Source organism: Larus michahellis, chromosome Z, assembly GCF_964199755.1.
Source record: "Larus michahellis chromosome Z, bLarMic1.1, whole genome shotgun sequence".
Taxonomy (NCBI): domain Eukaryota; kingdom Metazoa; phylum Chordata; class Aves; order Charadriiformes; family Laridae; genus Larus; species Larus michahellis.
The window spans coordinates 31,601,562-31,614,196 of NC_133930.1; the positions used below are offsets into that span (position 1 = coordinate 31,601,562).

Below are 12,635 nucleotides of genomic sequence, written 5' to 3' on the forward strand. Positions count from 1 at the left end.
TTTTACACACAGGCTGACAGCAGACACATGGATGCACAGACACTCACTCTTTATCTTTGAGAACAAGGATAATAATTACTACTGTACGTGTGGTTTTGCTGTCATCCATGGCAGGTATACCCGTATTAGGAATATTGGTCTTTCTAAATATCAGATCCCTTGTGTTTTCATTGCTTGCATTATGTTAAAACTGGAGGTAAAGTAATAGCTGTGTTGCATGGATATAGGACAATATAGGCAATGATTTAGGCAATGCAGGCCTGATTTACAAAATGGATTTAATGGGTTTTAAGACTGTGGTCCTTCCCACTCAGGTCTGCTACGAACACTGGTGAAATTTGCTAGTTCATATAGGCCTAAGTTATTATATCCTGTATCCAGGAGACAGTGAACAGTTATTACCCACCACCACTGTTTACTCACCAACGATTTGTATAGGTGGTTTTTGAGAAGGGATTAAATTTTGTTACTATAGGTCCTGCATAGGGGAAATCTTTTTGTAGCTGGTAATGAGGATATTTTCAGCCACCTTCTCTTTTCTCTGGGCTGGATTTCTTTCCCTCTTCTCTTCCCCCCCCTCCTCTTTTGTTTCATTTAACCTAGTGTGAAAGCTCTGCTGTTAGTAGGTAAGGATTATGAGTTCTGTCTCTTGCACTGTCTAATTCGGAATTCATTTTTTTTACAGCAGTTAAGAGACAGTTAATGTTCAGAAGACATTTGCTGGCAACATCTTATATATTTTAGCTTAATTTATTTCTGGAACTTCTTTAGGGCCTTGGACTCTCTCTCTAGTTGCATTAATAAGTTACACAGTAGATGATCAAATCTAAGGTTTTCCTTAAAAGTAAAAAAATACCTATTAGAAGCAGGAAGAGTTCAGCATTATACAAGTAATGAATTTCAAAGTAAGCTGGCGTAAGAACATCAAAGCTCATAAAATAGGGGCAAACCCCCTGCAAAACAGAGAAGCAGTCAGTTAAAGGATTTTTATGTCAAATAGGAAGAAACTGCCTCAATTTAAAAAGAAAAAAATAACTGTGAGGGATCCACAGGTGGGGAATCCACTGAACTTTTAAATTTGCAAGTGGAGAATGAAGGTTCCCCCCATCCCCACCACCACCCCCCCAGCCCCCGCAAAAAAAAAAGATTTCTATTGAGTCAGACTCATGCTCTGTTCCCCAGTCTGCAGATGTTATTCTACCTCTACCTTGTAAGCTTCACACACCTGCAGAACTGCAAATGAGTTGGGGATCGGATCTTCAAGAAGTACTTTTATAGGAAATCGTGGTATTTGCCTCTTCCTGAATGGCTGTTCCATTTTAAGTATTATTTTCTATGCTGTTTGACTCATTTATTTTATTGCTCTCACGTAGTCACGGAGATGTGTGCCCATGTATTTTTGCTGGTTTTATCTTGCACCTCCAACTGTCGTGTATAAAACAAACAGGTTGGACCCATTCTCCTGGTCAGTATCTCACTATGGTGGTGGTCAATCCCTGTTTATCTTTATAAAGATAAATGTCACTGATAGCAGAAAAGATGACCGATTCACTCAGGTTGTTCAGATCACTTAAAGGAGGAGATGAAGAAATAGATACTTCCTCTGCTGATTTGTAAGCAAGATGCTAAGGTGAATCAGATTGAAGCGGATGCGGTGCTGTAGGATTACTCTGTGGTTATGCTAAGGTAGTCCTCAGGATTCTCAGGTAGGTTTAAAGATCTGCAGACTGTTTCAGGCTGTAGTGTTCACGTGCAAGTGCTTGCCTTTGAGAACTGAATGCCAATTAGAAGCAAATTTCCCGTGATTGTAAGTGGTACTTTACTGGAAACAGTGCACAGTGCCCATTAACTGTTTAGTGCAATTTTTGTTGTATTATCTCAGAATAATTTGAGCATGGTGAATTAAGGTGTATAAAGCCTTAATAATGTGGTTCCTTAGCATGTAGTTTAGGAAAGTCTTTATCTCATGCCTGTGTAGTTCAGTAAATTTTCCAAGTGATGTTTTTTGAAACCAAAATATATTCAGGATAAGAAAGATAGCAATGGTTCCTCACCTAGCTTGAGAGTATGCCTGTGTAGATGGCAGCACTTCATTATCCTAATGACATCCAAAGGGCAACAGACAGAAAGAGAATGTGAAGATGATTTGAATCACCTTGGAGAGTTAAGGGAATTTTATACACATGGTTTGGCAAAAAATACACCAAGAGGTTCGGATATTGTAAGAATCTACAAATATTTGGAAGATGATTACGTGTAGGTAAGAAAGGGGTGATTATGTATAGTGGTTGAACCGCATCACAAAGGGTAATGACTTGAAACTAAAAGAGGAGGTGGTACATTAAATTGAATTTGGCATGTGAATCTGGAATGACATGAAGTTTGTTGACGTGATCTCTCTTTGACAGAGAAGTTTTTTGTTTTGTTTGTTTTTCCCCTGCAATGGCAACTTAAATTTAGAAGTTCAGGAGACAAGCTCTCTTTCTGAGTATAGATATACAGTCACAGGATATCTTGACTTCATTTTGTGCATTTTGTTCTTGGTAGAAACCAGAAAAATGGAGACAGGAAGAAAAATAACCAACATTGGAAACACTTTCTTACCTGTTCCTGTGAAGGGACATGGAAAAAAAGGAAAAAAAAAAGGAAAAAGATAGATTGAGAAAAGGAGGAGACTGAAGAGAGAGACAAGGGTTAGGAAGAGAGAGAGAAGGGTTGTAAAGGAGAAAAGCCTGTGCGTCTGTTCAAAGGCACAGTTTTAAGTAGAGGTAGGAAAAGCCCTATTTGTTTGGCAGTATTATCTGGGAACCACTGATATATGTACGCCTTCCTCAGTTCCCTCAAAGCAGATGGAGTTGTACTGAAGATCAAGGCAGTGAAGGTGTACTGCAGCAAAGGGAACTTTTGCAAAAGTATAACCTGCCACATATCCTGGAGGTTTATAAATTTGAGAACTGTCAGAAACAAGCAGGTTTTGAAAGTATTTGAACTGGATCGATGACTTGTAAGTCAGTTTCTTGGTAACTTCTATTAAACTAATTATGTGTCATTTTACTTGGTTTAACTTTAGTAAGCTGCATGGCAATTCCAGCCTTTCTATGGCAGTGCTGATTAAATGTCTTTTTATTTGGTATCACTTTCAAAGTGATTCTGTCACTTTGTTTAAAAGCAATACTTAAAATTTATTTCTCTTTAGCTCTTTTGAGTTGTTTCTCTTCGTTCTTGTATTCCTGTGTTTTTCCTGTAAGGAAATGCAATGCTTATAAGTGGCAGGTTGTAACCCAGTAATTAATTACATTAACAATTTACATATCCTTAAGATCAGATGAGTAAGCCTCGTTTGTAACCAGTCAATAAAGCTCACTTTTTTCTACACTATTTTTATTTTTAGGAATGTTGTCTCTGCAATCTGAGAGGTGGTGCATTAAAGCAAACTACTGACAAGAAGTAAGTAAAATATTCTTCGGGATTGCGCGTGCTTGTTTTAAACTTTATTCCCAATCCATTCCCATTTTTAAACCTGACTACTTGACAGCGTCCCTTCAAGCTGAATCATTGCAGAACTGAAATTATTCCTGTCGAAATGTGCCACTGGCATTTTGTGAAATAGTTAGTTGCTAAAATGTACATTTGTTTTAGTATTTGCACACACTTACTTGTTCCAAATTCTGTTCTGCTGGCCTTTCTGTAAAGAAAGTAAATGAGAGCTTATTTGTCAGTGTTTGCATGGGCAAGTCTTATCAAACAGCAAAGTGTATTTTTCTTCTTTGGTCCTGGAAATCTGTGATTACAGAATTTATTACAGTACCATCAAACTTCTAAAAACAATATTGTTAGTTAGTTAATTTGAATCATATTAAAATAATGTTAGATTTTGAAGTATTTTTTTTAAAAATACACTTCTGTCATACACTTTGAAAAATAATATTGTTGTTGATATCATGGTATTAACAGCATCAGTGTTTTTCTCTTTATTTGCATGACAGAACACTATAGCAACTAACAACAGATAAAATGGAAAATGTTGCAGCTTAATATTTTTTCAAGCCCAACAGTGGAACAGTCTTTATGTATTTTGAATATTTTCATAATTAATTAAATTATTTTAGTAACATAGCATGTCACGTAGGTCTCTTTCTTTAACCATTTGGAATGCAGCGGTAAGAGATGATCTACCTGCAACATTCTTTTCCACTTACCAGGCAAGAATTTATTTATCAGTGACTTGCAATAGGTTGCATGACCCTGGTAAATTGTCCAGTTAGGAGAAGGTTTTATGTGAAACTTACAAGGCAGATCTTACCTTCAGAAAGCATTAATATTGTAACCGTTTAAATGGAGGTTTTAACCAAGACATGAAAATACTCAACTGCTTTTTAGTTCTGTTTTAAACTATGCTGAATTTGCTACTAGCTTTTCTTACTAAAAAAAGTAAAAATTACAGGTGTTATCTCAGTAGAATTTATCATGCTCTGTTAATATTTGCTGCCGATAGGTTGCATGTTGCATCTTTGAAAATATGTACATCTTTTTTGTAGATTAATTAAAATGTTTTAGAAAAGTTCCATAAAATGTATTCATAGGAAAAAAAATCCACAGAGGTTTGCAGAAAGTGACTTTTTCTGCATAACTATACCTAAAGTCTTTGGTTTTGTGTTATCCCTCTGTATGTCTCTGTTTCAGATACATGAAATGAGAGTTCTGTTAAAGTAGGAAAGGAAAACTCTTGTTTTCCTTTTTCTGTAATACCTTACAGTTGCTACACATTGAGTCTTTCATCTATCTTTCAACATTAGCTACCAGTCCAAATTTTTAAGAGTTTTTGGAAGAGTATGTTCCAATTATGTCTTTTTTTCTCCAACAAATGTAAAATACAACATGAGCAATCCCTTCCCTCCTTCTTTCCCTCTCATATACTGATTAGAGATGTAGGATGAACATTACTTAGATTTAAAAGCTAATGAATCACATGATGTGGGGGGGTAACAATTTGTCTTATAGAAGAGCTGAGATTCCTTCTTTTCAGCAGAACACAGTAATTGTTTTGAGTCCTGTTAGGCTGAGAGATGTCAGAGTATAAAGGTTTGAGTGAAGATTTATGGAAGAGGCATTTTATTTATAGCATTTCTGTCCCATAAAGCTTAGATGGTAAGACAATGTAGTTTTGCAGGCAGACAGGCAGCAATGAAAGAAGAAGGGTGTTACTAAAAGTTAGAAAGTCTCAAAGCAAGACTTTTTCTGGAAGTTAGAACATAAACAAAACTGTCACCATAATAAGATGATAGATCTACAAGCTTTACCTGCTTTCATTTGGGCTGAACTGTATAACTTACTAATTGATATGTCATCTTTACATACAGCTCTTATTTCACACTTTGGCCAATACAACTTCAACGACACATAGCAGCAGTTTGTTTAGTCCCTATATATCATATTATTCTTTTCCAGATATTTTTGTCAAAGATGAGTTATTGAAATAGCACCACTCTACTGCAGGGAAGAGAAATGATTTTGATTCTGCTGCATCACCCTCTATCTCTTTTAGCTCCAGCCCACATTTGTGTTAATCTGCTAAGGTGCTCATGTAACGTGTGTCTTTGGACATGTAGAGAAAGTGGAGTGAGGCAAGCATTCAGGGCTTACAAAAAAGAGCAAATGGCGTAATGAGAAAAGATGTACAACGAATGACTGAGAATACAGCAAATATGAGTCAAGGAATGGAAATGTTTCCCTTTCTTCAGATTTACTACTTGTCTACCCCAAAAAAGATTTCAGAAGTAGTCTCAGAAGGCCACTCTTGGTTAATAAAAATGTCATTAGCTTCTCCTTTACTTCATATAATAGACACTTCTAATATTCGTTTCAGACTTTTTTTACTTTCGTTTAGCCTTTCTTGTTTTGAGATTTATGTATTGAACCAGCATTTGGAGGATATAGCAGTGCTTTCTGATGAGTATAGGAAGTACCTGGCATCATCTGGATACATTGGACATATTTCCTGAAGTTGCACTGAGGTCTTTACATGTCCTAGGGACTTGACAGGTGCTTTCACTGCTAACGGGGATGCAGTTCATGTTTGGCACTACACTGGTAGCCTGATCAGTTTGCTACTTCCATGCCTTTGTGTCTGTAAACAGAAAGTCTTGATAATATACTTTATTTTATGATTCAGTAGCTGCATCACTGGTTGCGATCATGTGTGTTGCTTAAGAATAGTTACTTTGGTCTGAGGAATGTTAGTCCAAAATGCTGTAGGTGATAAATTGCACATGAATTAAATAGTGTGGTCTTTTACATATGCACCTGGATAGCACAACTACAAAACCTTTGTGCTTAATAAATTGAACGTGAAAGATGCTTAAAAAAAATGTTGCAGTAAAACCCCAGACTGAAATTATATTTACACAAAGTGGTAGTGGTGTAAGGTTTTTTAAAAGGTTATGTTTCAAAGAAGCTTAGGAAATCCTAATCAGGAAGCATCTAGAGCTGATTGCCTTTTAAGAAAAAACACACAGCAGGTAACAAAACATCTTAAACACTTGTAAATCTATGGGTTTTTTGGTGGTATTCTTGACTTGCCACTTTTCACAGGTGGGCACATGTTATATGTGCAATTGCCATCCCAGAAGTCAGATTTGGTAATGTCACAGAACGTACACCGATAGACACTAGCAGAATACCTTTGCAAAGATTAAAATTGGTGAGTAGTATATTCATATATGCTTCATATGTTCTTTGCTATTAAGGTCTTCCAATATTTGAAATGTATTAAAAATCTGAATTGTGATGATTATTGCCAGGTACACAGCAGTAAACTGTGTTTAAGGTAAGGAATAAATAACCAGGGTTTTATCAAAATGGGCTTTTTGGCATACAATGCCAATTCATTAACACTGTAAACAGCCTTTGGTATTTTATTAAAAGAAGTTGGAACCCACCCTCCCCCAAAAGAAGAATAACAAACTTGACCAGCGTCAACTGTCAAAGTTTCAGTTTTGGAACCGTATTGGTGATGAAAGTATTGAAACCCAAACAGACGGGGAATATCACACAGTAAATGTTTGTGAGGTCTTTTTGTTATGTATTTTTGCCACAGGGAACTATTTATGAAGGTAAAAGGATGTATGATCTGTTTGTTACGCGGTATCTCTACCATCTGGATGTTGAAAAATGTGCACAAAACAGATTACATACACATTATATTGGATGAAAAAAACCCTGTTTCCTGAGGAATTTCAAAAACTGGTGGAAAACATAAATAAAAGTGCATCAGCTCCTACTGGTTGCACCCTGTGTTAGTTACATCTGGAACAACAGTGTCATTCAGGAAGGTTGATGTACACGAGCAGAAGATATGCATAGGAGCAATATAAGAGTATTTTCCATTATGTGTTACATGTGTTAATTTGTCAGCATGTGCATTACTGTGATGTCATATTATAGAAAGAAAGGGATTAGCGGCCTATACAAAATCTTAGGGAAAAGATATGATCAGTTTTCTGGATCAGCCCCACACTATTTCCAAAGTGGTTCTTCGTCTGCCTGACCTTACACTTGCTCATTTTGAACTATTAATCTTTTAATTACATTTTCATTTCATTTCATGCGTTACATTTTGTGTTTGTAGCTGTATTTCTAAATGTGGATATGCAACTTTGAGTAGTTTAAATGGATAGCCTGTCCTTCAAATGGTAATCCATTTTGAATTTTGGTCAAAATTTTTGAATTTTATTTTTCACATGTCCTTTAAAAAATAATGTGAAACACATTCATAAAGAGTATATATAACTTATTATAAAAAATGTTCTTCCTAATCTGACAATAAAACTAGTAGAAGGACTGAGGATTAATTTAATATGTTCAGTCCTGATTTTTGAGGATCTTAAACAGTCACAGACATGTGCGTGGTTGGAATTTGTTAATTCAGGGGTTGAAAACACAGAATTGTTTAGTTTACTAGATGTTGAAGTTCATTCTCTGGGCTGTCCATGACTTTAACTGTATAAAAGTAACAGGAGCCTTTTGGAGAAGGCTTGAATTAGCTTGAAATTACTGATTTTGAAGGTATGGAGCCAAAATTTGTGAAGTTACGTGGTTTACAATTCCTACGTAATTTCTGCTGAATATGAAGCAATTATGTTAATCAGTTATTTATAACTGAGAGCTTTTTCTTCTATTCTTTTATTCAGTTGATAGAAGATCCCTGCTCCTTAGTGCTTTGTCAGTTTTTGAAGCCTCCTTCAATGTAAAATGACATTGAAGCACTACAGATTCTATTAAGCTATATATACCCTTTCAGTCTCCTGTGAGTCCCTGAATGTTTAGAAATATAGTACTTGCTTTCCATAATGCTGTTTTTTAAAGTAAAAGAGTTTGTATACTTGAGTGGAGTGAATGTTGTGATAAAGGAACTCAGCTGAATACAATAAAAATAAGAGGCAGGGTGCTTTATAACAGCCGTAAATGTAGTATTGCTGCAGGTAATGGACGGCCTTACTGTGAGGGAAGGAAGGACTATAATCCTGGTTTGGCTTATTAAACCTTTCTTTTCCAAGACTTAGTTTCTGACATTGAATTTACAATGAAATAGCTAGGCTTGTACTAATTTAAGGGAAGGAGGCAGGTTGACCATTTCAAAAGGTTCTATAATGATTTAATGTCAATAGACCAATAAAATGCTGCTCCTTGGGTAAAGGAGCAGAGAAAAATCTGCTCTAAAACCACCAGCAAGCAGTCTGTCTGCTTTTAAATTTTGGCTTTTGTTGCAAATAAGTTGCTGTATCTGATTGTTTTACTCTGCTGTGTTTCACAGTGAATACCCTAGCTAAACTAAGTCTCCTGAATAACATCATAGTATTCTGTATTTAAAAAAAAAAAAGGAATTAAAAAATATCTATTATATGGAATTGCATGGATACTTTATCTGTGTATTAGATGCTTTCTGTAAATTATTTTCCTGAAGCATGGGATCCCTGCTTTTCTAAAGAGGATGATATCAAAACCTTGTGTATTTATGCCATATCATTCTACAATCAAATGGTTATCCTTATGTTAGTCTTTCCTTCCTGACTGTTGGTGCTACAGAATAACAATTATGCTGTCATACCCACTGACACTGGGTTCTTTGCCTTGGGGGAATCCCAGGAATCATATCCAAATTAATTCTGTTTCTTTCTCCGGGAATTCCCATGCCTTCTTCCTACAACTTGGTCCCAGTTCCATTCTTACCTTTCACTCCTTTCCATTATCATATACTCCACACTTTGGAGAGACAGCTGATACCATCTGTCTTGCTGTTAACTTCTGTAAAAGCATACTGAGCAGTTCACACTTCGACGTTAGCTCTGGGAATCTGTAAGCAATTGATTTAGACCAGTCTTCCCCTTTGAAATTGTAGGAATCACCAGTAATGCTCTTCAGCAGCCAATTCCTGCTTCACAGTTATCCTATTTGTTAAGGATATCTTTGTTCATCAGTCTCCATCATTCAAAGCCAGAGAGTGTTCATTGTATAAGCAAAGGCGAGTTTTGTACATTGTTTATTGATATTGAACCTTCATAAGCAATATATTTAAAAAAAAACCAAAAACCCAAACATTTTTGGGCCTATCTTTATAATGCTGTTTATGTTAAAGCATAGGATAGCTAATAAATGTGAGCTGTCCCACTGTGCCATCTCTGCTTTATAAAATTTGGGATGTGTTTTGTTGAATTTCTTTAAATGAGCAGAAAACAATGGGAAACAAATATAAAAGGATAGATGACATTTTAGCATGCAGCTAAACCAGAACTACATCTTATAACATAGGAGTAAATAGTTTTAGTTGTTTTAAATATTTGTCTTTCTACCCCTGTCCTCCCCCTTCCTCCCTCCCCTCCTTCTTTCTTCCTTCACCCCTTCACATCTCTCTCTGAAATAGTAAGAAACCTAAACAAGGAGAAGATCTACTGTTTTCAGAGACATTTTCTTTAATGTAGCATCTATAAAGGAATATCAAAGGAAATGAAAAGTCAGTGTTTTATTTTTGATAAATAACATCTGTGCAAACATGAACATATTGGTAGGCTGTTTTTTATTGCTTAGCTAGTATGTATGCAGATTGCTGTTAAATAGTTTAATTCACTAGACGTTTTGGGTTGGAATCAGTGTGTTTCCTGTCAATCTTTCCATTATTAAATATTCACTATATACTCATTTCTTCCAAAGTAAAAATCAATATTTGTATTGTGCTTATAGGAGCTCATAGCTTTAAAATTGTTCTATGCAAATGTTTCATGTTTGCAGCTTAGTGGGTTGTTATGGAATGCCACAATGTTTTCATATTTCCCTAGCTTTTTTCAATGGGTTACATGCCATGTTCCATCTTTGCTGAAAATTTACATGACACAGTGAAATGTTCATCAAAAAGTAATTGTTTTGAAAGTTATTCCTTAATTCTAGTGAATGAAAACAGTCTAAATTAATACTAATAGAAAATTTCATGCTTTGTTTTTCATAGGGGAATGTGAAAGGACAGAATGTGATACATCCTGTGTTGAAATAAAACAGGTTTTATCATTACTTATGTTTTAGGGGTGTACACCCGTGATATTTATAGACTCTAGTTGACTTTTCATGTGAAAACAAAAGGCCTCACAGGCAACCTCAGTGTAGAGAGCATCCCACAAAGATGCTATAACCTGTAGTTTCACCACTTTACCTCTCTATGACTGTACCTTTTATCTTTTTTTTTTTAAACTTATGTGAATGGGAAAATGAGGTTGTCCTGGTCTCTATTATCAGAGAGTTGGGCTTTATTTTAGATTCAGCCTGGATGGTCACATCCATTGGACACTTTGAGTCCCAGTAGCCACATGGAGTGACAATTTGTGATAATCAAGCTAGGAAACAAGTATGTTGAATTCAGATATTTATACACAGTTCTAAAATGAAATGGATGGATCAATGTAACTTACTATGTCACACATTTTAAAACAATATTTTACATGAACTATAGTATGCTATGTGCTTTGTAGAAACTTAGTTTAGATGGTTTCTGTTCCAGTGATCTCCAAGTTTAACAGCAGACATACAAGCAAGTGTGAAAAGACAGGAAATAGAAAACTTAAATACTGTTTAATCACAGTGAAAATGTTAGGAGCAGATAAAAGGGAAGCAGAGTTGGCGAAAAGTGATGCTATGGAGGGGTATGAATGAGTGTGGTGTCAGCTTCCATCCCAGCACAATTTAACAGCATCTTAACAGTTCACCCAAAGCAGATAAAGCTTAGGTTTCTAGTTGAGTTTAGCTTTATTTATGTATTTATTTTATTTTTGCCATGTTCAATTTGTCCTTAATTCTCCAAGAGAAGCTTGGATGTAAACTCCTGTTTCTGAAAACCTGTTTTCCTTGACTGTTTACATGTATAAGGCTTTGAGTCATAGAAAACAGACTGTGGATTCCTGTGTGTGTCAAACTCAAGGATAAAATTTGATTTTTCCCAAGTAAAATTTGATTTTTCGCCTTTCCCAAGTAGCTGGATAGTCTTTGTTTTCAAAAGAGTGTTAATTACTTAGCTCTAATTACTCAGCTTCTAAAATATGAACTATAGCTGCACAAAAAAAGTCTCTGGAGATTGAAAAATCGGACTGACCTCTCAAACATAAACTCAGCCTTTAAAAGAAAGAATAAGTACTCTCTTGTCTGTCGTTCTATTCTAATAAAACACAAGACTTAAAAATAGAATTAAATAAAAGCACTTAACTGTTACATGGCCAAGGAATCCAAGCCAAAAGGAATATTGAGCCTAATTTCATTTACCCTTGTCAGACATGTGGCTTATAATGAGCAGTAGAAATTGTAAATGAGAGCGTTTAAATTTTTAATCTGTTACAAATGAAACATTTAAATAGAATTATTAGCATCCGATCCTAAACCTATATATTTAAGCTGTCATTTCTAAAATCGTGTTTTGAATGGAATACATATCAACTCGATTGCAAAATACATTATCTGCTTCTGATATTTTTGGTGTTTTAAAATGCTTGGGTATTGGGTTGACTTTGTCCTTACAGACAGTCACTGCAATGCTGTACTGAAACATGCACATAATATGCCTTTGTTTCTTTATCTGTAGAGTTTCCTATTATTTTTACATTTGAAATCCTATTTCTCCAACAAAATAGAGGTAGAAAATGAGTTTTTGAATAGCTGAAGTTGCCCTGAAGCTTTTGATGACCTCAAATTTGTATTTGACAAGTGAACCGAGTATAAGCACAAGTGTACTCTGAGTGAGGAACATTATTTTGAAAAGAAATTTACACTGTGATGATGGCTGATCTACAAGCCTTTCAGTATCTGGCTGGAGCCATAAAGTTCTTTTTAGAAGCCTATACACTTTAAAATTTGCACCTGAAGGCAAATAATAGTGAGCTTGAAAGCCAAAGATTATAGTTTTGAAAGGTACATCAATTCTGAAAATACAGAGGTTTCTCTGTGGTATGCCACTGAAGAATGGAATCAAAGCAAAAATGTGTATGAGCTTTTAAAAGAACGAGCAAATATTCTCCTGCCTGTCATTCTGTTTTAATGATGTAGGAAACCTAAAAAAGGATTAAAGACATTTGAGGACACTGCTCATCTTCTGTGTTCTAATT

At 35.4% G+C, this 12,635-nt stretch overlaps 1 protein-coding gene across 5 annotated transcripts in view; it reads left to right on the plus strand.

Annotated features, from left to right (window-relative positions):
- Positions 1–12,635, plus strand: part of KDM4C (lysine demethylase 4C) — a 274,533-nt gene that overhangs the window by 187,564 nt on the left and 74,334 nt on the right. For 4 of the 5 annotated variants that reach the window (XM_074569863.1, XM_074569862.1, XM_074569864.1 and 1 more), the window contains 2 exons: positions 3,392–3,447; positions 6,592–6,700. In XM_074569863.1, the coding sequence (XP_074425964.1) occupies positions 3,392–3,447; positions 6,592–6,700 (165 nt within the window). The remainder of the gene's footprint in view (positions 1–3,391; positions 3,448–6,591; positions 6,701–12,635) is intronic. The other variant, XR_012584902.1, reaches the window with a different exon arrangement.